We start from the raw sequence: 23,652 nt of genomic DNA, 5'->3' as shown, positions 1-23,652 counted from the left end.
TGAAACTGCTCCAGCTGTTTGATGTGCCTGCGGTACAGGGTCATCATTAGAAAGCTTGGCTGCCCACAGAAATTCACTACGATGGCATTATAGGAGAAGTGTTTTCAGATGGTTCCCCATCTGAGACTTTCAATGTCTCAAATAGCGTGGAGTAAGGGTGCGTTCTAGCACCAGTGCTCTTCAACCTCTTCTTCACCCAAGTGCTGAAGCATGCTGTTAAGGACCTAGACCTGGGTATTTACATAAGATATCGCCTAGACAGATCGATGTTTGACCTGAGATGTCTTGCTGCAAAGAACAAAACGTGGAGGAGGCTCATCACTGAAGCCCTGTTTGCTGATGACTGTGCCCTCGTGGCCCACCAGGAGAAGCATCTGCAGGCCATTGTCAAGAAGTTCTCTGCAGCCTCAAAGCTGTTCGACCTGACAATCAGCCTCGGTAAGACAGAAGCTCTCCTACAACCTGCACCAAACAGTCACCCTCCTCAGCCATGCATCACCATCGACGGCACTGTCCTGAAGCACATGGAGAGCTTCAAGTAGCTGGGAAGCACCATCTCCAGTGACAGATCCCTTGACAAAGAGATCATAGCAAGGATCTGGAAAAGCACACTCCCCCCCCCCCACACTTTCTGCTTTCCGCAGGGTTCCCTCCCTATGTGGCTCCCTTGTCCATTCATCCCTCCCCACTGAACTCCCTCCTGCCAATGGAACAAGTGCTACACCTGCCCCTACACTCCTCCCTCACTACCATTCAGGGCCCTAAACAGTCCTTCCAGGTGAGGCAGCATTTTACCTGTGAGTCTATTGGGGTCATATACTGTGTTCGGTGCTCCCACTGTGGCCTCCTGTATATCGGTGAGACCCAACGTAGATTGGGAGACCGCTTCGCTGAGCATCCACCATAAAAAGCAGGATCTCCCGGTGGCCACCAATTTCAATTCTGCTTCCCATTCCCATTCCGATATGTCCATCCTTGGCCTCCTTCACTGTCATGATGTAGCATGTAACACTTAGGTTAGAGGAACAACACCTTGTATTCCGTTTGAGTAGCTTCCAACCTCATGGCATGAACATCGATTTCTCAAACTCGATAATGCCCCCCCCTTCACCATTTCCCATCCCCTTTTCCCTCTCTCACCTTATTTCCTTGCCCGCCCTTTACCTCCCTCTGGTGCTCCTCCCCACTTTTCGTTCTGCCATTGCCTTCTGTCTCCTTCACCAATTGACTTTCCAGTTTTTTACTTCATTCTTCCCCCCTCCAGGTCTCACCTGTCACCTTGTGTTTATCTCTCCCCTCCCCCCCCACCTTTTAAATCTACTCCTCACCCTTTTTCCTTCAGTCCTGCCAAAGGGTTTTCAGTTCGAAGTGTCGACTGTACTCTTTCCCTAGAGGCTGCCTGACCTGCTGAGTTCCTCCAGCATTTTGTGTGTGTAACTCATTGATAAATGTATTTTTTTTCCCAAAAATACATGAAAAGTAAACAAGAAGCAAAAAATATTGCATGGGGTGGGGGGAGCTAGACAATTTATTCAATCCATAATTCTTGTTCTAGGTTCCCATCCAGCAGTCACTGCTTTATTTTGTTGACGAAGAACTGAATAAACTTGCTACACAGAATTTCATGGGTGAGTTTTATTCAAGAAGCAGTGGGACATTTGAAGGGGTTTTGTACAGTTTGATGGGATGGCAGTTATGTGAGGGTTGGGCAAGTTCATAATGTTTGATTCTAATACGTTTGGGAATAATTGAAGCAGATCTCAGATTAATGGCCGTGTGATCCACATTAGTAGTAAGAGTGTTTTAATTAAGTGAAAGACAATTTTGAAAGTTAAGATTGACAGGTTTGGGTTAAATAACAACAGAAGGTATATATGTTTCATTGATTAAAAATAGAAAGTGCTGGAATTGCTTAGGAGATCAGACAGCATCAGGAGAAAGAGAAAAACAGTCGAAATTTCAGGTCAAAGGCCTTTCAATGATCTCGAGCAACAAGAAGATTGAGTCCGATAATAACAAAGCATAAGCACATCATTTTGTACTTTCTAATCAAGTGAGATTAGATTTCCTGTTGATATTCAAAATACAAACAAAAGAAACTATCTATAGATGCCAGGAAGTTCTAACTCTTGTTTCTCTGTAGCTGTTATGAGGTTTATGGGAGACCAGCCTTTGAAGAAGAAACATTCTGACGTTGATTGCTTAGAGAGTATCCTGAAGGTAAGTTGGACTATTATGGAGCAACACTTTCCTAAAATGTTCTATAGCATGTCCGCCATTCACTACCACCCTCACTCCCCCACTCACCAGACCTCACGGTCTGCCAAGGCCACTGGGTGTGCTTGGAGAAAGGATCATACAGTTCAATCTCAAGGAATTTTAAAGAAACAAATGTTTGCTGAAGAAAATGGTGACCAGTCCATGCATCCAACATTTCAAAAATAATAGCTGCCCCATGGAAAGGGATTTTAGGTTAACTGGCCACTATAACTTGGGCCTACTTTGTAGATGAGTAGTAGGATCTGGGAGAGTTGATGGGAATGTGGAGAGACTAAAAATGGGATTAATGTAGGGAAAGCAGTAGTAAATCAAGGCAGCTGGACTTGCTGTGTTGTCTAGAAGCCATTTCGCCACTCATTCAAGAGGCTTCTTCAGTTCTGATCCACGGTTGGTAGTTTTCCAGCTTATATACGTTGTGAGTTGGTTAAAGGTATAGCAATCACACGAGAGTCATTAAGAGTCGTAGAGGTAATGAGAGGGTCATTGGACTTATCTTTGCATGAATGGAGGTGTGAGCTGTTATGGATATGCTGGTGTAGTGATGTTAGGGCTGCATTGTAAGTAGCTGATAGGTGGACTCATACCACACCCCCTGTGTTCAGGGATGGGTTTTCCAGTTTGACAAAGATGCCTCCTTTAACCCCTCGTTCAAACCACCTCTCCTCCCTGTCCAAAATATGTTCATTGTTATTATCAAAGGAGTGTCTCTTGTCCTTTAGGTGTAGATATACAGCCGAGTCTTGGCCTGAGGTGTTAGCCCTCCTATGAAATGTTTGTGAAGTGGTTGTTTTGTCTTGTTGATGTACAGATCTATGCAGTTCCCATTGCATTGGACAGCATATACAATATTGCTCTGTTTATGTTTGGCTGTAGGATCCTCGGGGCAGACAAGTTTCTGTCTGAGTGTGTTTGTAGCTTTAAAAACACAGGGATTTGTTGAAAATCCTGCATTTCTCTGAAACTCCAGCTACATATGAAATGACTATGTTTTTCCATCTGCTTTGCTCCTTACCTGTCTGTTGGGCTAATGACCCTGCTGGTTTTTGTTGCTGTCTTGATGAAGGCCCAGTCAGAGTAGCCACAAGCTTTCAAGGCTTCTCTCAAATACTTGCGCTCCTTGTCTTTAGCTGTAACGTTGGTGGGCACATTCTCAGCGCGGTGATCTAGTGTTCTGATAACCCCCAACCCATGATCTAATGGGAGACGAGAGTCAAACCGTAGGTACTGATTTGTGTGCATCTGTGTGTGTGTTGTACCCCAACCCCCAAACAGAGGGGGTGGGGTACGACACAACCTATCAGCTACTTACAAGGCAGTCCTGACGTCTCTACCCCAGTGTCTCCACAACGGTTCACACCTCCATTCATGCAAAGAAGGAAAACTACCTGCCATGGATCAGAACTAAAGAAGCCTCTCGGATGAGTGGCGAAACATCTTCTAGACAACACAGCAAGTCCAGTTGCCTTGGTTTACTACTGCTCGATATACAATGGCCTGAATGGCCAAGAACCTTGATTAATATAGGAATAGTGTAAATACGACTATAAGATATAGGAACAGAATTAGACCACTCTGCCCATTGAATTTGCTCCACCGTTTCATCATGGCTGATCCAATTTTATTCTCAGCCCCAATCTCCTGCCATCTCCCTGTATCCCTTCATGGCCTAACCAATCAGGAATCTATCAACCTCTGCCTTAAATGTACATAAAAGCTTGCCCTCCACCGATGCCCGTGGCAAAGAGTCCCACAGATCCACCACCCTCTGGCTAAAGAAAGTCCTCCTCATCTCTGTTCTATGAGGACGCCCCTCTATTCTGAGGACGTGGCCTCTCTACATCCACCCTATCAAGGCCTTTCAGTGTTCAGTCTTGTGCCTAGTGACTGGGAAGATCTGGAAGCTCCAGGTGGAGTTACTCAAGTAGATATCAGCTTGCAGGTCGGGTCAGGCCAGAAACTCAGCAAACTTTCACTCAGCACTTACACTTTATGTTAACTTTAGCCAATGGGAAATGAGTTTGGAGAGTTTTCTGTGAGGACTAGAAGGGCCGAGATGGTCTATTTCCGTGCTGTAATTGTTATATGGTTATATGGTTTTATGACTAGACAAAATGTTTTCATAGGCCAAAGGCCAACCAATCCCTGGCACTGCATGGGCTTTCGGGAAGGGTTGAGCCAAGGTTATTTAAATTTATTGTTTGAAAATTTGCCTACAGAATCTAATGAGCAGGTTGCCACCTTCTGCTTTCTCATAGCTGTGCAAGAAGAAAAAATTGCTTCTGGATGAAGTCTGTTGTCAGATCATCAAGCAAATCACAGACAACCCCAAGAAGTGAGTGTCCAGAGTTCTGCCGGAACACCACCTAGCACAGGGCAGAGTCTCTGCGTAAATCACAGGGGCAGCATGGTAGTGCAGTGGCTAGCAGAGTGCTTTATTGTACCACCGCTCCTACAGGAGTTTCCCCGTGACCGCGTGGGTTTCCTCCGGGTGCTCCAGTTTCCTCCCACAGTCCAAAAACGTACCAGTCTGTAGGTTAATTGGTCATTGTAAACTGTCCGGTGTTTAGGGTGGGGATAAATCAAGGGTTGCTGAATGGCATAGCTCGAAGGGCCAGAAAGACCTATTCCGGGTGTATTTCAATAAATAACAACCACATAAATAAATAAAATGTGGCCCCAAGCTCATAGCTTGGATAGTAATCCAGCACCCGAGGATGACCGTGCAAGTATCGTACAGTCAGGTATCTGCGCAGTCAGGTACCGCGACTGAGCTTCATTACAGCTACACCTGCCAGAGCATCTGCAGCGAAATAAGAACCCTTCATCAGAGGTGCTTTGAAGACCAGTTCAAAACTAGATTTGTGGAAAGAGGACTGAGATGGAAGATAGGATTATACTAAACTGGGAGGAAAATAACTATTTCAAAATGCATGTGATTGTATTATAAAATGTAGCAGCCAGAGAAGACAACTGTTCTAGGCATCAGCTCACCAACACAGTTGTAGTTTGAGAACAGCACTTGGTGCTGGCTTGCCGGCAATGTTTCATCCTGAGTATTTTGTTACAGAGGACTTTCAAAGTTCAAACTATACGTCACCATTCATTTTACTGCGGGTATTCACAGTTAGTATAAACAGACATAATTGAGTCAATGAAAGACCACACCCAACAGGTGTGCAAACCAACCAGTGTACAAAAGACAACAAATGTTGCAAATACAAACATAATAATAAATAGAAAGCAATAAATATTGAGAACCTGAGATGAACAGTCCTTGACATTGAGACCATAGGTCATGTTCAGTTAAGTGTTGGGGTGAGTTAAACTAAGTGAAGTTATCCCCTCTGGTTCAAGACCCTGATGACTGAGGGGTAACAACTGTTCCTGAACCTGGTGGCGTGGGTCCTGAGGTTGCTGTAACTGATGAGAGCAGTGAGAAGAGAGCATGACCTGGATGGTGGGGGTTCTTGAGGGTGAACACTGCTTTGCTGTGACAGCACTCTGTGTAGATATGGAGGGCTTTACCCATGGTGGATTTGGGTGTATCCACGATTTTTTTGCAGATTTTTGGAGGAGTATCTACCAAATTCAGCTCGGGGTCAGTGCTGAAATGGTAATTGTATTCACGGACCAATTGTTAGATCAACAAGCCTTTCCAGCAGACCCTGGTGGAGAAGTGCCCAAATGTGATCAGTGATAAAGTTGTTGGGTGTTAAGCCCCCATATCTGAAGGTTCTGCCTACTGCCTGGAATAGGGTAACAGAGGGCACTCAGCAAACACAGAATTAGACCTAATTGAATGAAAGACTCTAATAAATATTCCAGTTTCAAATCAAGATATTTGCAGACATAGGAAAAGAAAAAAAATTAACATTACAGTTCAAAGACTCTTCATCTTTGGTTTTTCCCTCCACAGATGCTGCCTGGCCTGCTAAGTGTTTTCAACAATTAAAGAAAACATGTTTGATATTTCCACGTGGTTCATTAACGTTTGACAATTCATAGATCTATTGTTAAAATTGTTGCCCATGGCAGTGGATTAGAATCACTTCCCATACCATGTACCGGATCCTCAACCGGATTTGAATAATGGGGCAACAGTCTCCTCTGTTCTGCCAGCTGTAAATGTCCTGATTGAAAACAGTTTGCTGGACTCGTGGGCGAGAGCCTGCAACAGAATTGCTAATAGTGTTCGCGGCCTGGTGTTACATTATTTCAGTAGGCTATAGCATTATTTATAACAGTCAAAGACAATCCAGAGTAACAAACATAAAATAGAATCTCAGCAGGTCAGGGAGCGTCTATGGAGAGAAATAAATGGTTGGCGTTTTGGGCTGAGGCCATCGATCCAGCAAGGATTGATCGTATGGATAGCCAGGGGCTTTTTCCCAGAGCTGAGATGGCTAACACAGGGGACATAGTTTTAAGGCGCTTGGAAGTAGGTACAAGGGGGATGTCAGAGGTAAATTTTCACACAGAGAGTTGTGGGTGCGTGGAATGCACTGCCAGCAATGGTGGTAGAGGTGAATGCACTAGGGTCTTTCAAGAGACTCTTAGATAGGTACATGGTGCTTAGAAAAATAGAAGCCTAAGTAGTGGGGAAATTCCAGGCAGTCTCCAGAGTAGGTCACATGGTCGGCACAACATTGTGGGCTGAAGGGCCTGTAATGTGCTATAGATATCAATGTTCTATGTTCTAACTTTGTTGAAGAGCAGGATGGCATAGTACAGGGCAGGGAGTACTGAAGGACAGGATTTCGTACAGGGCAGGGATTATTGACGGACAGGATTTCGTACAGGGCAGGGAGTACTGACGGACAGGACTTCGTACAGGGCAGGGAGTACTGACGGACAGGACTTCGTACAGGGCAGGGATTATTGACGGACAGGATTTCGTACAGGGCAGGGAGTACTGACGGACAGGATTTCGTACAGGGCAGGGATTATTGACGGACAGGATTTCGTACTGGGCAGGGATTATTGACGGACAGGATTTCGTACTGGGCAGGGATTATTGACGGACAGGATTTCGTACTGGGCAGGGATTATTGACGGACAGGATTTCGTACAGGGCAGGGATTATTGACGGACAGGATTTCGTACAGGGCAGGGATTATTGAAGGACAGGATATCGTACAGGGCAGGGATTATTGACGGACAGGATTTCGTACAGGGCAGGGATTATTGACGGACAGGATTTTATACAGGGCAGGGATTATTGAAGGACAGGATTTCGTACAGGGCAGGGGTTATTGACGGACAGGATTTCATATAGGGTAGGGGTTATTGAAGGACAGGATTTCGTACAGGGCAGAGGTTATTGATGGACAGGATTTCATATAGGGTAGGGGTTATTGAAGGACAGGATTTCGTACAGGGCAGAGGTTATTGATGGACAGGATTTCATATAGGGTAGGGGTTATTGAAGAACAGGATTTCATATAGGGCAGGGGTTATTGAAGGACAGGATTTCGTACAGGGCAGGGATTATTGACGGACAGGATGCCGTACAGCGCAGGGATTATTGACGGACAGGGCAGGGGTTATTTACGGACAGGATTTCATATAGGGCAGGGGTTATTGAAGTGCAGGATGGTGTACAGGGCAGGGGTTATTGAAGGACAGGATTTCGTACTGGGCAGGGGTTATTGAAGTGCAAGATGGTGTACAGGGCAGGGATTTGACTGTTCCTGTTTTGTGTTGTTATTAACCCAAAACTTGCAAGGCAAATTTTTGAAGACATTTTCTGATCACAGAATTTGAGATTTCTCAATCTAAATACAATTACCCCAAAAAAGCAGCAAATAGTATTGACCATAAACAATTAAAATTTACAGTTTCCCACCAGTAGGACCTCCTCAGAAGATGTACTAGAAATATTTGGTTATGGGAGGTATCCCAGTCACGGTTACTTTGTGTGTTGCTCCATGTCGAGATTAGTCAGACACTAGGTGCAGTACCTCGTCAACTAGCAGTGTACTTGGATTAAAAAAGAAACAGTAAATTAACCAGGCTGATGATTCTTCATCATGTATGAAAACAATGCTCTGATAATTAATGTTTGCTGCTAGATTAGTAGTGGTGGATAACTGTGTGTCAGATTGGAGGACGGTATGTAGCGGTGTGCCTCAGGGATCTGTACTGGGTCCAATGTTGTTTGTCATATATATTAATGATCTGGATGATGGGGTGGTAAATTGGATTAGTAAGTATGCAGATGATACTAAGATAGGTGGAGTTGTGGATGATAAGGTAGGTTTTCAAAACTTAGAGAGATTTAGGCCAGTTAGAAGAGTGGGCTGAAAGGTGGCAGATGGAGTTTAATGCAGAAAAATGTGAGGTGCTACATTTTGGTAGAACTAATCAAAATAGGACATACATGATAAATGGTACAGCATTAAAGAATGCTGTAGAACAGAGGGATCTAGGAATAATGGTGCATAGTTCCCTGAAGGTGGAATCTCATGTGGATAGGGTGGTGAAGAAAGCTTTTGGTTTTCTGGCCTTTATTAATCAGAGCATTGAGTATAGGAGTCGGGATGTAATATTGAATTTGTATAAGGCATTGGTAAGGCCAAATCTTGAGTATTGTGTACAGTTCTGGTCACCGAATTATAGGAAAGATGTCAATAAAATTGAGAGAGTGCAGAGGAGGTTTACTAAAATGTTGCCTGGGTTTCATCTCCTAAGTTACAGAGAAAGGTTGAATGAGTTAGGTCTTTATTCTTTGGAGCATAGAAGGTTGAGGGGGGACTTGATAGAGGTGTTTAAAATTATGAGGGGGATAGATAGAGTTGATGTGGTTAGACTTTTTCCATTGAGAGTGGGGAAGATTCAAACAAGAGGACATGGGTTGAGAGTTAGAGGATAAAAGTTTAGGGGTAACATGAGGGGAAACTTCTTTACTCAGAGAGTGGTAGCTGTGTGGAACGAGCTTCCAGCAGAAGTGGTTGAGGCAGGTTCGATGTTGTCATTTAAAGTTAAATTGGATAGATATATGGACAGGAAAGGAATGGAGGGTTATGGGCTGAGTGCAGGTTGGTGGGACTAGGTGAGAGTAAGAGTTCGGCACGGACTAGAAGGGCCGAGATGGCCTGTTTCTGTGCTGTAATTGTTATATGGTTATATAGATGTAAAAGGATGAACTAGTTAAGTAATACGTCAGAGGCTGGGTAACCAACGAGATCAAGAATTAGTGCTTTCCAGACACATTGGAAAAGAAAAGATCTGACCCACTATGTTTCTCCACAGTGAAAGCTGCATAAAGGGCTGGCGAATGCTTCACATCTTCCTGGGCTACTACCCCTGCTCAAACAACCTCGCCCCTTACGTCACCAGCTATCTGCAGGAAATCTCCATTAACCCCAATCACCCATTCCAAGGTACAGTTTGTGACACTGATAACTTTTAAAAAAACACAGATAGAAGGTTGATACATTGAATTTACATGTTAGAAACCATTCATCCAACCTAAGCGTGTAGTATTTATCACCATCGACTTTGTACGCTTCTCCGTAAATCTAGCTCTATGAGAGAGTGCGAGGTAAATGCATCTCATCCGATCAGTGCTGTAACAAGTACAAATCTATGTCTGTAAAATAAACTGTTCTTAAATATTGTGTCATATTTATTAGTGATCCCTAGTTTTGATCTGCCCCACAAGTGGAAACACTTTCTGTTTCTCCCTCTCCATTCTAGGAAAATTCCAGTGATCTGTCATCTGATTGTTTGGATGTGCAGATAGTCTGGGATGTGAGCCAGTGTGAGCCTGCTGTGTGGCTGGTCTGGGGTCTGATTGTTTGGATATCCTGATAGTCCAGGATGAGGTCTGATTGTTTGGACACGCTGATAGTCCGGGATGTGAGCCAGTGTGAGCCTGCTGTGTGGCGGGTGTGAGGTCTGGATGGTGGGCTAGATCTGGAACAATAAAGATTTACTTATTTACCATAGGCAGGTTTACTTGCATATTTTCCACTCCCTCTAAACTCAACAGGTTTACTAAAAAATGATTTTACTATTGTGTAACATGTAAAAAAACTAAAATAAAATTATATTTGGATATTAATGAGGTTAGCATCCAAAGAAATCTGCCACTGTAGCACCGCTGAAGTCCCGAGGGTACTGGATTAATGGAGTTCATCTGTACTTAAAAAGCTCCACAAGGTCGCCTCGCACTCTCTCATTCTGTAACAACTTTCAGCCTTATTGTTCAGTCCTGATGTAACTGTGAAGTTGTTAAACTGCAATTCAGTGCCACTGAGATAAAGGCAAGGGAAAGGGAATAAACTTACGCAGGGAATTTACAGAAATAAACTGAACCTTGACTGCATACTTTAAAGACTGCCTATTGTTTCTTTCCCCAGAAATAGCAAAGCTTTGCCAGGAAAACATTCAACGCACTTTGGAATTTGGAGGCCGGCAACATCTCCCAAGCAACCTTGAAATGGCTGCTTGTGCTGTAAGTTTCACCAGAGCTCACCTAACACGGGCTGGATGTTGCCATAATCAGGTACAGATGGGAATAATCTGCATACCTGACCCCATTGTCCAGGGGAGAAGAGAGTTCTACTACCTTAACGGAGAAAAGCAGCAGGCACATGCGAATATCACTGCCAACTATCATTAATAGCATTAGTAAGGAAGCTCAAGGTAGAGGACAGGAGGCACAATCAACAAAATAATTCCAAGTCAGAAAGAAATAACATCCTAAGTAATAGAAGCAGGAGTGGGCCAACCACTTTTTAAGAAAGTTTTGAAAAAGCTGTATATGGCAAAAATCCAAAATAAAACCAAAATCACTCTGAGTCTCTCAGCAGGTCAGGTAACATCTGCAGAAAGAGAAACAGATTTTACTTTGTAAGTCCAAAATCCAAAAACTGGGAAAGAGAGAAAGTAAGTTAGTTTCAGTTGGAGGGAAGGTGGGAGAGGAAAAGGGTAGAACAAGGAGAGTATCTCTGGTGGGTGGGACTAAATAAATAACAGCAGCAGACAGAGATAATCGTACTTCATTGTCTGTGTTATTCATTGTGAATTTGTTGTCTCAGGAAGTAGCGTATGGCCAATAAATTCAGGTCTTGCCAGGAATGCTCCTGTCCACTGAATAGATAACAATGTCTGAGGAATGAGATGCTGGATGCTCTTCGTTAAATAAGGATGGGCAGAATTCATCACTGATACTGATCAGAGGAAGTGTACCCTGGTCAACAACAGTCCTTTAGTTACTGACAACAGCAAACTGCAAGAATTGCCCTCATTTTACATCAGCGTATATAAAATACCAATGTGTTGTGTTTACCTGACAGAAAGGACGCAGCTCACGAAGGATCAGCGTGCAACTGCCTGGGAAATTCGTGCATGTGTCCAAGATCAAGCCCTTCACAGTATGTGGACATGGCTAAGGATTGGGTGGGCAGTAATAACTCATTGTAGTCTTCAGACTGAGACGTTACATGTGGTTTTCAGTTTGCTCCAACAAACTCCTTCTGTATTTAAAATGTTGGTCACTATTTTGTCGCTTTCATGGAATGTATCGCTGGTGCAACAGATTTCAAACATCATGAGAAGATGCAAGTTTCCCATCCAATGTGTTCTCAGTTTTGTGCACGAATCATGAGATCAGAACCTACTCAGAAAGCTGACAGAACCTTATGGTGTGTGCTGCATATTCACCAGTTGTCTGCATCCAAGCAGATCTGACTTCTGCTTTCAGAGAACTATCTCAAGAGCTTGCACATCAGAATGCCTTGTCCTGTCCGCTGAATTTATAATCTCACACAACACACACAAAATGCTAGTGGAATGCAGCAGGCCAGGCAGCATCTATAGGAAGAAGTACAGTCGACATTGCCTGTACTTCTTCCTAGAGATGCTGCCTGGCCTGCTGCGTTCCACCAGCATTTTGTGTGTGTTGCTTGAATTTCCAGCATCTGCAGATTTCCTCATGTTTGCGTTTATAATCTCACATGTCTGATTATGTTCTGCCCTTCCACCTCCAGTAACAGTAGTCAGGTCTATATTTGTGCAGTTGGGGAAAATGTTTATCATCACCCTGCCTTGAAGACATAAGTGGCTATTGAAGTGGGAGTGTATCAAACACCCTCTTCAACAGAAACTACATCTAATGAAGTCTAACTAACCAACTTCTTGTCCTTAGGCTAGTTAGGTTGCTATCATATCTAACATGATTTCTTATTTTTCTGCCAATTCAACCTTAGCAAAACTTAGAGCAAGCATTTTGATTCTTACCAAAAAAATGATATTATTCCTAATTTTGAGCCACCAGTCAGAGGTGGAAAGAAGGCTATGTTTTGAGACCCACAAGTTACCCAATTTAAGTTTTTCAAGTAAGAATTCTGCTGCTAAAACCTGATGTCACTGCTTGATAAGCCGTAGATGCTCATAGTAAGTGAGTGGAAAAATATAACGTCAACACAGTATTATTACAGAATCAGAAGCTAGTTCCAAAAATAAAATTTAAATGCCTTTTTACTGGTTTAGAGTGCTAATATTCAGGGTTAGGATATTTCATGACACAAATTTCTTTAATATTACAGTCAGGGTATTAACTTTGAATTGGAAAGAGGTTACCTGCTCATTTTTGGCAAGCATTTGAGTTGCCCAGGACTTGGTGCTGTGAAAGCCCCAATGAGCTGATCATCAGATTTCATGAGGCATTTCAGATCTTTAGTCCTACGTTGTCAATTCTTAAATTTCATTTTTGGGTTTAACTATTGGAAAATTACTGGTTTTCATATGTATGTACATGTGTGGGTGTTAGAGTACACATGTTTGCTCACCAGAAATCACATAGCCACCATTCAGATTCGAAAGAGAATTGCCGGCAAAAAAAAACCCACAGCTGCAGATGCTGGAAATCCAAAGCAACACACACAAAATGGTGGAGGAACTCAGCAGGTCAGGCAGCATTTATGGAAATGAATCAACAATTGTCATTTTCGACCGAGACCCTTCTTCAGGACTGGAAAAGAAGGGGGAAGATGCCAGAATAAAAAGGTGGGGGAAGGGATAGGAGGCTAACTGGAAGGTGATAGGTGAAGCCAATGGGTGGGAAAGGTCAAGAGATGGAGAGGAAGGAACCTGATAGGAGAAATGAATGGACCATAAGAGAAAGAGAAGGAGGTGGGACACGGGTGGGGGCGGAGGGGGGGGGTGATAGGCCGGTGAGAAGTGGTAAGAGGCCAGAGTGCAGCTTAGAAGAGGGGAAGAGAGGGGAAGTTTATTTTTATCAGAAGGAGAAATCGATATTCCTGCCATCAGTTGGAGGCTACCCAGGCGGAAAATAAGGTGTTGGTCCTCCACCCTAAGGATGGCTTCATCTGGGCAACATGTTGGAACAAGAATGGGAATTGGAATTAAAATGTTGGGCAAGCTGGGAAGTTCCACTTTTGGTGGATGGAGCAGAGGTATTTGACCAACTGGTCCCCCATTTGAGGACAGGTCTCACCAATGCAGAGGAGGCTGCATCGGGAGCACCGTACACCATAGAAAATGCCAGCAGAATCACAGGTGAAGCATTGCCTCACCTGGAAGGTCTGTTTGGGGCATGAATGGAGGTGAGGGAGGAGAGGTTTGGGCAAGTGTAGAACTTTGGCCCCTTGTAGGGGACAGGAGGGAGATTAGCGGGGAGTGACAAATGGACAATGGAATAACAGAGGGAGTGATTCCTGGAGAAAGCTGAGAGTTGTGGGGGGGGGGTGGAGGTAAAGATGCATTTCGTGGTAGGATCTCTTTGGACGTGTGGAAGTTGCGAAGGATGATGTGTTGGATGCAAAGGCTCATGGGGTGGCGGGGAAGGACAAGAGGAACTCTATCACCGTTACAGGGGTGAGCGTGGATGTCCAGGAACTGGAGGACAGGTGGGGGAGGGTAATGGTGGAATGCCAATGGTTCAGATGCTGGAATTTGAAACAAAGGAAATGTTGGAAGATCTCGGCCAGTCAAGCAGCATCTTTGGAAAGAGAAACCAGTCCACATTTCGGGTTAGCAACCCTTCCTCAGTACAGAGACTGCTGTTAGTTCTAAACAGGCAAAGCTTGTTCAACCTGCATTTATCCTTACAGGTAGGACATGAATTGGTGATGGAAATATGTGCCACTATTGGGATTACTGACACTGAAGAAGCCAAGGAGTTTTCACTGATTGCTGATAAAGATAATGGTAAGTGAAAATCAGAATGAAACATGGCAGAGACTTACTCTTTCAGGGTATGAGTTGGGGTCAGACAAGGCTGAGAGAGAAGTGCCAAGGGAGCAGAGGTCAGTACAGTGAAAAGACTATAAGGAGAAGAACAAAAAGGTGATTTCTGGTTTTGGGAGAATTAAACTTAAGGTATAAGAAAGGTACAGAAACCTGAAGGAAATAAAGGATGTTGGGGCTTTTGGAGAGGGTGCAGAAGAGGTTTATCAGGATGCCGCCTGGTTTAGAGGGCGTGTGCTATATCGAGAGGTTGGATAAACTTGGGTTGTTTCCTCTGGAGTGTCAGAGGCTGAGGGAAGATCTTACAGAGGATTACAAAATTGAAGGGCATAGAGAGAGTGACAGACAGTATCTGTTTCCCAATGTTGAATTGTCTAATACCAGAGAACATGCGTTGAAGGCGAGAGGGGATCGGTTGAAGGTGGATGTGAGGGTAAGTTTTTTACTCAGAGAGTGGTGGATGCCTCGAATGCACTGCCTGGTATGGTGGTAGAGGCAAATACATTAGAGGCTTTTTAAGAGACGTTTAGATCAGCACATGGTTGTGAGGAAGATGAAGGGATATGGACGTGCTGTCGATAGGATGGATTAGTTTTTGGCTGTTTCTGATTTTCTTTTTAGTTGGTTCAGCACAACATTGTGGGCTGGACAGCCTGTTTCTGTTCTATGTAAAGCTGACAGAGGCAGGGACAAGGAAGGGTATAAGTAGACAAATCTGGCAGATTTAAAGATGATGAGCAGTCGATGAAATTAAAGACTTAAAGAACCATTGAAAAATCAAGATAAAGGTAGGGATTGCTGTATTGATGCTGTTGGTTAGGTAGAGTTTCTGCTTTGCACATCTGGTGCTGTCCAGGGTGAAGGTTAAAGACCAATGCTCTGTTGGTGTGCTGTCACAGTTCAATCTTGTCATACTGTCTTTTTGCAGGAAAGGTTGCCAAGCCGATTAGATGGACTGAATATCTTTTTGATTTCCTGCTGGATGATAACTCAGTCAAATTTTATTTTCAACGCATCATCTGGAAAGAACCTCTACGTTTCTATAATGACCTCTATATTGATTTACATTATAATCAGGTAAGCCCTTGACCTTCACACCTTGGCCTTGAACTTTTACTTTTCTTCAGGCTGACTTGCTTAGTCTGCAAACTCCTGGTCTTTTTCAGGTGGTTCCGATTTATCTGAAGGGACAGCTGCTCTTGCCAAACGACATCTCTGAAGCAGAACACCACATTGCAATCCTGGCAGCCTATCAATTCAAAGGCAGCACAGAGAACCCTGAACCAACTAAGTAAGTGATGTGTCACCACAGAAACCTCATTTAAATTGATACCTATTAGCTAACGTGTCGAGGACACAGTACAACAAAACACCAACAACTATTAAGGTGAAAAAGTGAGATACATCTTGATATGCTGATCTGAAATACCATGAACGGGTTTCAAAGGGAAGGGGTTACTGTCCAACCCATTAGAAATGAATCAGTTAGCATTGAAGTTAGTTAAAATAAAGGTAATCTGCATCTTGTTGCAGAGAGGAGGTAAATCATGTAGCTTCGAATATCTGCAAGAACAACAGGGGAAGAGCTACGTGGAATTCTTCAAATCATGGATCAGAGAGGCTAGTGCTCGGGGAGTATGAACTTCTCACAAAACTGCTTTGTGCTTTAGGTTTTCATCAATGATGCATTCATTAATTTATGATAATTAGTATTATTTTAGCTGGAAAGAATTTAGATGGGGCTCATTGCCTTGCTGCTTGTCCGTGGGAGGGGGCTTTGGGGTTCGAATGTTTTTACTGTCATTAATTCTTCGGGGCACTCTGTTTTCATGGATGTTTGCAAAGAAGAAGAATTTCAGGATGTATACTGTATACATTTCTCTGACATTAAATGTACCTATTGAAATATTTCTTAACTAACTACTTTGTGTCCATCCAAACTGGCTGTTTGAATTCTTAAAGAAGCGAATCCTAGATAGAAGTATCTGCACAAACGATAAAGCCAAGCAATAATAAGTGAACATAAAGTGTACAACAGATGCAAAAAATAGAAACATTTGTAAGTGCCTGGCGATAGGTGAAGTTTAAATTTTACACCCAAGCAGACAGCAGTCTATCTGCAGTACTGAAGGAGACAAACCACAATGGTGGACTTTTGCAGGCAGCAAGGAGGGAATGCAATGAGGAGGGATGAGAGCAGCCTGTCAGCAAATGGCAGTGGTCCCCATTTCCTCAAGCCTACACTCCTCCATCCTCAGTCATCAGCAGAATGATGGAAGGCATTGCCACAGTGTTGTCCTGTGGAACGTTCATTAATAACCTGCTTGGTGCATTTGGCTTTGCTGAGACCATTTGACTCACAACTTTATCACAGCCATGCCCATACATGGAGCAAGGAGCTGAGTTCCATAGGTGAGGTGAGGGTGACTACCCTTGCTATCAAGGTAGAAACAGCTCAGATGGTTCAAGGTTTCAAAGGTACAATTTAATGTCAGAGAAATGTATACAATATACATCCTGAAATGCTTTTTCTTCGCAACCATCCACGAAAACAGAGGAGTGCCCCAAAGAATGAACAACAGTTAAATGTTAGGACCATAAAGTCCCCCCAGCTCCCCTCCTTCCCGTGCATAAGCAGAGACAAGTAAAAGTCCCCACTCCCCAACCAACAGAAAAAAGCATCAGCACCTGCCACTGAGCTCTCGAGAGTGAGCAAAACAACAGTAAAGACAGAGACTTGCAGTTACCCCAAAGACTACATTGTTCACCAGGCATTTGACAGGCTCTCTCTCTCTCTCTAATAAGGGAGAAAGAGGTGTCTCTATTTCACAGTGAGCGAGGAGACTTAACAAACAACTTGCTGGTTTACGAGTTAAAAGTCCATTACGTCGCTTTTCTCAAGCTTTGTGCCCAAAGATCTTGCGTCTCCGGGCACACAGCCATAGATCTTCCGACTCCCCCGATCACACACGAGTCTCCTGCTGTGATACCAACCTTCGATCTGCCCGTCTCCAGAGCCCTGAGATCCTAGGTCTCCAAAGCCGAGCCGGGCTCTTAAGCTGAGCCCTTAGCGTGTCGAACAATGGCCAGTTATGAAACCCCGAGAGCGGGCCTCATTCCCACAAAGAACCGTAGTCAGCATGTAACTCTATGTCAGGGTGTTCAAAAGAACCCTGAAAGGGGAAAATAGAGATATTAAAGATGAAATAGAGCTGTTTCCGAAGATGCAAGCAAAGGAACCACCGTTTCGCACCATCATCACTCCACTCCACCTCTGTGACGGAGTAAGGTCTGAGTTGGAGTCAGACCTTACACAAAAGACAAGGCAGTGTCCTGGTCCCAGCCTTCTGTAACTGTTTCATCAACAGTTCATGGAGACATTGCTCTGGTTGCAAAGTGTTCAGTCCCTTTCACAACTCCTCAATAAATGAAGCAGCTCACATCTGCAGACAGCTAGGGCTGGACAACATCCAGCAGAGGCTGATAAGTGCCCAGTAACATTCACCCAATAAAAAGTTCAAAGTTTAAACTAAAATTTATTATCAGAGTACATACATGTCGCTGCATACAACCCTGAGATTCTTTTCCTTGCAGGCATTCTGTTCTATGGAACAGCAACTGTAAACAGGATCAATGAACAACAGACTGTGCAAGTGCAAGTATAAATAAATAGCAATATTAACGGGAGCATGAAATAACAAGGTGAAGAGCCCTTAAAGTGGGAAATAGTCTGGTTATGATTATCTCTATGACAAGGGATCAGATATAATCAAGGGTACTACCTTTGCTGTGTCCCCATCTTCATCATCTTGGGACTCACCATTACCTTCTGGACAAACTGTCATAGTTACTCAAAGCTGGGTATCTTGTGACAAGTGATTTGGCAGCTGCTGTTACAAAGCCATTCCACTTTCTATCGAGCAAGACTGAGATGAATATCTTGGTGCTTGCCTACATGGGTGCAGAATAAAGCAACACTCAGGAGGCACTGCACCGTGCAGAATAAAGCAACCTACCTCACTGGTGTCCTGTCGAACATCTGAAGTATTCACCATCCACAGACATAGATGCACAGGAATACAGGAATACCACCCGCAAAATGCATTGAAGTCACTTTCCTGGACTATCCCCACAGCACCTATAAACTCCTGCACCAGGAAAACAAGGATAGGAGGAAATGGAAACAGCAGCACCTGCAGATTTCCGTCAAAGGCCAGTCCCACCATCTTCACTGGGTATATCCTGGAAATCCTTTCCAATACCATTCCCTGGAAGGACTATATTGATTCAAGGCAGTGGCTCACCACCACCACCTCAAGGGCAATTAAAGATATCTTTGCCAGCCTCATCCTCATCTCTCTTTGCGTTCCAATGAGGCTATGCTAATAAAATGAAAAAGTGTACTTGGAACTGAGGAATGAGTTCTCTTTCCTTTTGAACATAAGGCATTGAAGGTCAGGGTAATATCACGGACAGCTAACACCAGGTGTCTTGGGTTTGTCTTTGCAGGCAGCAGCTGAACATGTACCTCCCTAAAACATTGAGAAAAGTGAATACTGATGCAGTCCTGAGACAAACTCTCCAAGAACTCAATGCAATGCACAATCTTAGTCCTGTTGAAGCCAAGATGCACTTCTTAAGTAAGTGTCTTCACAATGAAGAAATAAAAAGTCGGTTAAATTTTGACAAAATCTAAGAATGCTAATCTAGAATGTTAATATTAAAATCAGAGCAATCTTATGTTGGGATGTACTGTCTTACGAAACAGTTTCCAGAATGTAATTAAAAATTATTTCTTTACCAGAGAATGGGTGGAAGAACCACTTGATAGATGGGGCAATGGGAGTAGTTTGGGGGAGTGGGAGGGATTGTGGGGCAATATTTAATGTACAAAGTAGAAGGAAATATACATTCCAACTATTTCTTGGAGACTCTGTGTTCACACTTCTGGAGTAGCTCCTGTTTCTGAGCAGTTCTGTGCAAAAACAGTTTCTCAGTGCGTTACTTTTGGATCAACAGACTGTTTGATTTTGCTAAAAGATTTAACGGACTAAGTGAACAGCTTATCTTGGTATGTGGGAATGGGAATTGTAGCAAGTTGGAGCAATAATTTTCCAACTTAAGGACCCAGCACAGATTATTGGTGTAGATGAAAATGTGTCCAACCATTTTAATTGAATAAATGTTGAGATCATCAGTCACATTCTTCAAATGAATGTGTGGGTACTGTACATCTGAATTTGTGATCAGCCCAGGCAAAGTAAGTCTTTTAGCTTTAAGGATTCCTATTGAGATGAAACCAATTGCAGAGGTGGAGAAAGAGAGATGGAGCTTAACATGGAGTTAGCACAGAAACGGGGTCTTCGCCTTACCCGAGTCCTCACTGCTGATCAATCACTCTGGAGGGTGTTGTCAAATTAAAGTATATTGGAGTGTTTGATGAAGCAGAATAGATGTTGCCATGTGCGCCAACTACTGTTTTGATGGGTCCACCATTTGGTAATTCATATTCATAAAGCATAGGACATAACTGATTTGGAGTTTCAGCAGGGAAGCCGTTTACTCTGGGTGAAGAGCATATAAAGGAAATCAGACAAATCTGGGTCTAGTCTGTGTCTAAAGGGTTGTAGAGACCTGCCGGTGGGATCAGTTGATCAGTGACTGGCACAACTTGTGGCTGGAATTCCTCACATAATTTCATAAACTTCTATCAGCCTCCATTTCTTCAGAGAACAGAAACCAATTAGTCCAACCTCTCCTTTTATCTAAAACTCGCAAATCTAGGCACAGTCCTGGGGAACCTCTTCTGCATCTTCTCTAAAGCCTCCACATCCTTCCTGTGATAGGGTGAGCAGAACTACAGGTAATATTCCCACATGTGGCTTAACCAAAGTTTTATACAGCTACATAAGTTCTTGATTCTTGTTCTCAATGCTCCAAGTGATGAAAGCAAGCATGTCATCTACCTTCTTTACCACTTGTGTTACTATTTTTAGGAAGCAATGGACTTGTACCCCAAGATACTTCTGGACATCAATGCTCCTAAAGGCCCTGCCATTAACTGTATACTTTCCTCTTGGATTTGACTTATCAAAGTGAACACCGTACACTTGTCTAATAAGAGTTCACTTGCCATTTGTCCTCCCATATTTCTAATTTATCTATATCCAACTTTCTCACAATGCACGATTCTTCACATTTTTGTGTCATCTGCAAATTTACTCATCAGCCCACCTATATTTTCATTGAAATCATTTGCATATGTCATAAACAACATAGATCCCAATACTGATCCTGTGGAACACCAGTAGTCACAGACCTCTAGTCAGAATAAAAACACTCCACCTCTATCCTCTGCCTTCCATGGCTAAGCCATTTTGAACCCAGTTATCATGAGCCCCACATGTCTTAACCTTCTGGATCATAGACTTTGGATTGTGTGGCATTCCAAAAATCATGTAGTGCCATCGAATTGTTTTGCCAGGCATTTTGTATACAACACAAATATTGTTACCCAGCACTTCCTGAATAGTGAATTGAATCTGGAAAGGCTTGGGTGTAACAGTGTGAGAAACTGCTGTTCTGTGCTTACAACCAACTCTCAACCTGATGGACCGATTAGGCGGCACAGACTTTGAAAAGCAATTAACTTTCATATTCTGGAAGTCTGAAATAAAGGGTGGATATACTGGAATTAGTCAGCAGGTTGGACATCCTCTGTAGGGAGGGGAGAGAGAGAGAGTGAGAGAAAGCCAATTGTAGTTTTAGCATAAGGCATCAGTTAGCGAAATACGGACTTGTTCTTCTCAATCTACCTCCTAACATTGCATGGGGAAGTGATTCTGAAAAATAACTAGTTAATGTTGTTGCTGTATTTCGGTCATGATGTACAATGTTTTCTGATGTATTTGTATGCTCTGTCTGTTGCTGACCACTTTGTGCTCAGTAAAACAAATCTAATAAAACTTCATTCAATCCAGACTGCCATGTGCTCTTATCCACCCAATCAAAATGGCTGTGAATCACTGCAACTCTTCTGCTGTTGGCAGGGTTTTCTTCTGAACAGAGGAATCAAGAAAAGAGCATCAGGGGCATACCTATGGCACCAAACCAATGTGCCATAATTCTGTCCACCCTCCCTTTCCTTTCTCCTCCCCAATGTCAGTGTAGGTTTTCCTTCCCCTGCCTGCTCTGCTCTGTGTAAATATTACTGAATGCTGAACACCACATTGTTCTCCTTTGTTCCTGCTTCTGGTAAGATAGCAGCAGCTTCTACAGGGCCACCCAAAGATGTTAAATTCATTTTCCTATGATCACATAGCTATGTCCTGCTGGATGGACAGTAAGAACTGAAAGTACTGCAGGTCTACCCCATCAGCGAGTTGCCTGTTGGTGCAGACACTGAAGGCCTCAGACTGCGGTGGCGCCTGCTTACAGCCACCCAGGAGAGAGGTGTTGGTGTCAGCGCATTACAGCTGAGTGCTGGGGGTGGCGTCCCAACTGATGTTGCTACTGCCCCCTAGTGGCGCTCAGCAGAAGACCAGCCTTATTGCATTTGACTGCAGACTGCTGCAACATTCATGGACTCAGGGGTTTGGACTATTTTTTTTGTGTGACTGTATTTTAGTGATACCTTATGTGCATGCTGTCTTATATGTGCTACATTTGCCTTGTGCTGTGTGTGACTGTTGGTATTGTGTTTTGTATCTTGACCCGAGAGTAATGCTGTTTCATCAGGCTGTATTCAAAGGTATTCAATTATGATTGAATGAGAATTAAACTTGAACTTCAATAGAATTCTTTACTTCAATACTAGCAGTCTATCCTACAATTTAGCAAGAGCTAATTGTGGGACTGACAGTGGAATGGATTGACCACAGAATAGGAATTGGTAAATTTCAACTCTCCCAGTGCCTGCTCTTTAGATGCCGTGTCCATTCAGTATTTAGGGAATTCTCTCCTTGATATTGACACTAACCTTCACATAACTCTTTAGCAGTGGTTATTTATTTCTGTGAACCTAGATCTGACTGGAGGTTTGCCTTTGGTTAAGCCTGTCCAAAAAAATGTGATTCCATCTCACTTAGAATCTTCCTTGTTTTAGTTTCCACACGTCTTTTGGCTATGAGCGATGATGAAACGTGTCATGCTGCAGCAAGTCATCAAGGTTTAAGAACCTCTCAAAGTCTTTACTGCAATAATATGGCCTGTAAGTGCAGAAAACTGGCAACCAATTCGTAAACTCAAAGCTGTTAACATTTATTGAATAGGTAGCATCAGCACTAGCAAACACTAAATACTGTACAGTATAAATGTATGTGAAAAGGATGCCTGCAGACACGGCTTTGATATTCTGGTCTTGCAAATATGGTGCTATAATAATCATTAGAGTCACAGAGTAGAGAAATGGGCCCTTAGCCCACCAGTTCCATGTCAACCATAGCCTATCAACTAATTCCCTTTACCAGCACTTGGCCCTGTAGCTTTCTATGCCTTGGCAGTTCAAGAGTCTGACCAGATATGAGAGTCTGTGCTTCCACCACCAACTCAGGCAGTGTGTTCCAGTTTCCAATGAATCTTTGGATGAAAAACTTTCCCCAGATTCTCTCAAAACCTCTTGCCCACCAACCTAAAACTATTCCCTCTAGTTTTAAACTCCTGTGGGATGGGTTATAATTTTCTATTATCTATTCTATTTATGTCCCCCCAAAATGTAACCCTCAGACTTAGCAGGAGCAAATACCATCTGCTATTGCTCTGTCAAACTTACCAACTGATCAATATTCTCCCACAGTCCTCCTGTCTTCCTATCAATAGCACACTGTATTTTCATGTCATTTACAAATTCATTCATCATACCTCCTACACATTGATAGCCATATCATTCATGTATATAACAAACAGCAAAGTTAACAACACTGATCTCTCTGCTACACCCTAGTCTCATGCTTCCCATCACGGAAGCAATCTCCACTGTCATCCCCTGCCTCCTATTTTCAAGCCAAATATTGATCCAATTTGCCGATAGCCCTAGCCCTTTGGTGCAATCTGTATGTGACACCTTATCAAAGGCCTCAATAAAGTCCACGCAAACTACACTAACATTCCTCAACACACTTTGCATGTGCTGTATCTCTAAATAAAAAAGGAATTGAA

At 43.2% G+C, this 23,652-nt stretch overlaps 1 protein-coding gene across 2 annotated transcripts in view; it reads left to right on the top strand.

The window, feature by feature from the left end:
- myo15b (myosin XVB) overlaps positions 1-23,652 on the top strand; it is a 210,376-nt gene that overhangs the window by 146,653 nt on the left and 40,071 nt on the right. For both annotated transcript variants that reach the window (XM_072242387.1, XM_072242388.1), the window contains 10 exons: positions 1,556-1,628; positions 2,144-2,220; positions 4,536-4,612; positions 9,532-9,662; positions 10,644-10,738; positions 11,583-11,660; positions 14,361-14,457; positions 15,425-15,573; positions 15,663-15,787; positions 19,006-19,136. In XM_072242387.1, coding sequence (XP_072098488.1) covers positions 1,556-1,628; positions 2,144-2,220; positions 4,536-4,612; positions 9,532-9,662; positions 10,644-10,738; positions 11,583-11,660; positions 14,361-14,457; positions 15,425-15,573; positions 15,663-15,787; positions 19,006-19,136 — 1,033 coding nt within the window. The remainder of the gene's footprint in view (positions 1-1,555; positions 1,629-2,143; positions 2,221-4,535; positions 4,613-9,531; positions 9,663-10,643; positions 10,739-11,582; positions 11,661-14,360; positions 14,458-15,424; positions 15,574-15,662; positions 15,788-19,005; positions 19,137-23,652) is intronic.

This window comes from Mobula birostris, chromosome 24, assembly GCF_030028105.1.
Source record: "Mobula birostris isolate sMobBir1 chromosome 24, sMobBir1.hap1, whole genome shotgun sequence".
In the NCBI taxonomy this organism is placed as follows: Eukaryota; Metazoa; Chordata; class Chondrichthyes; order Myliobatiformes; family Myliobatidae; genus Mobula; species Mobula birostris.
The sequence above is the reverse complement of the archived record's forward strand: the minus strand, read 5'-3'. Positions and strand labels throughout refer to the sequence as shown.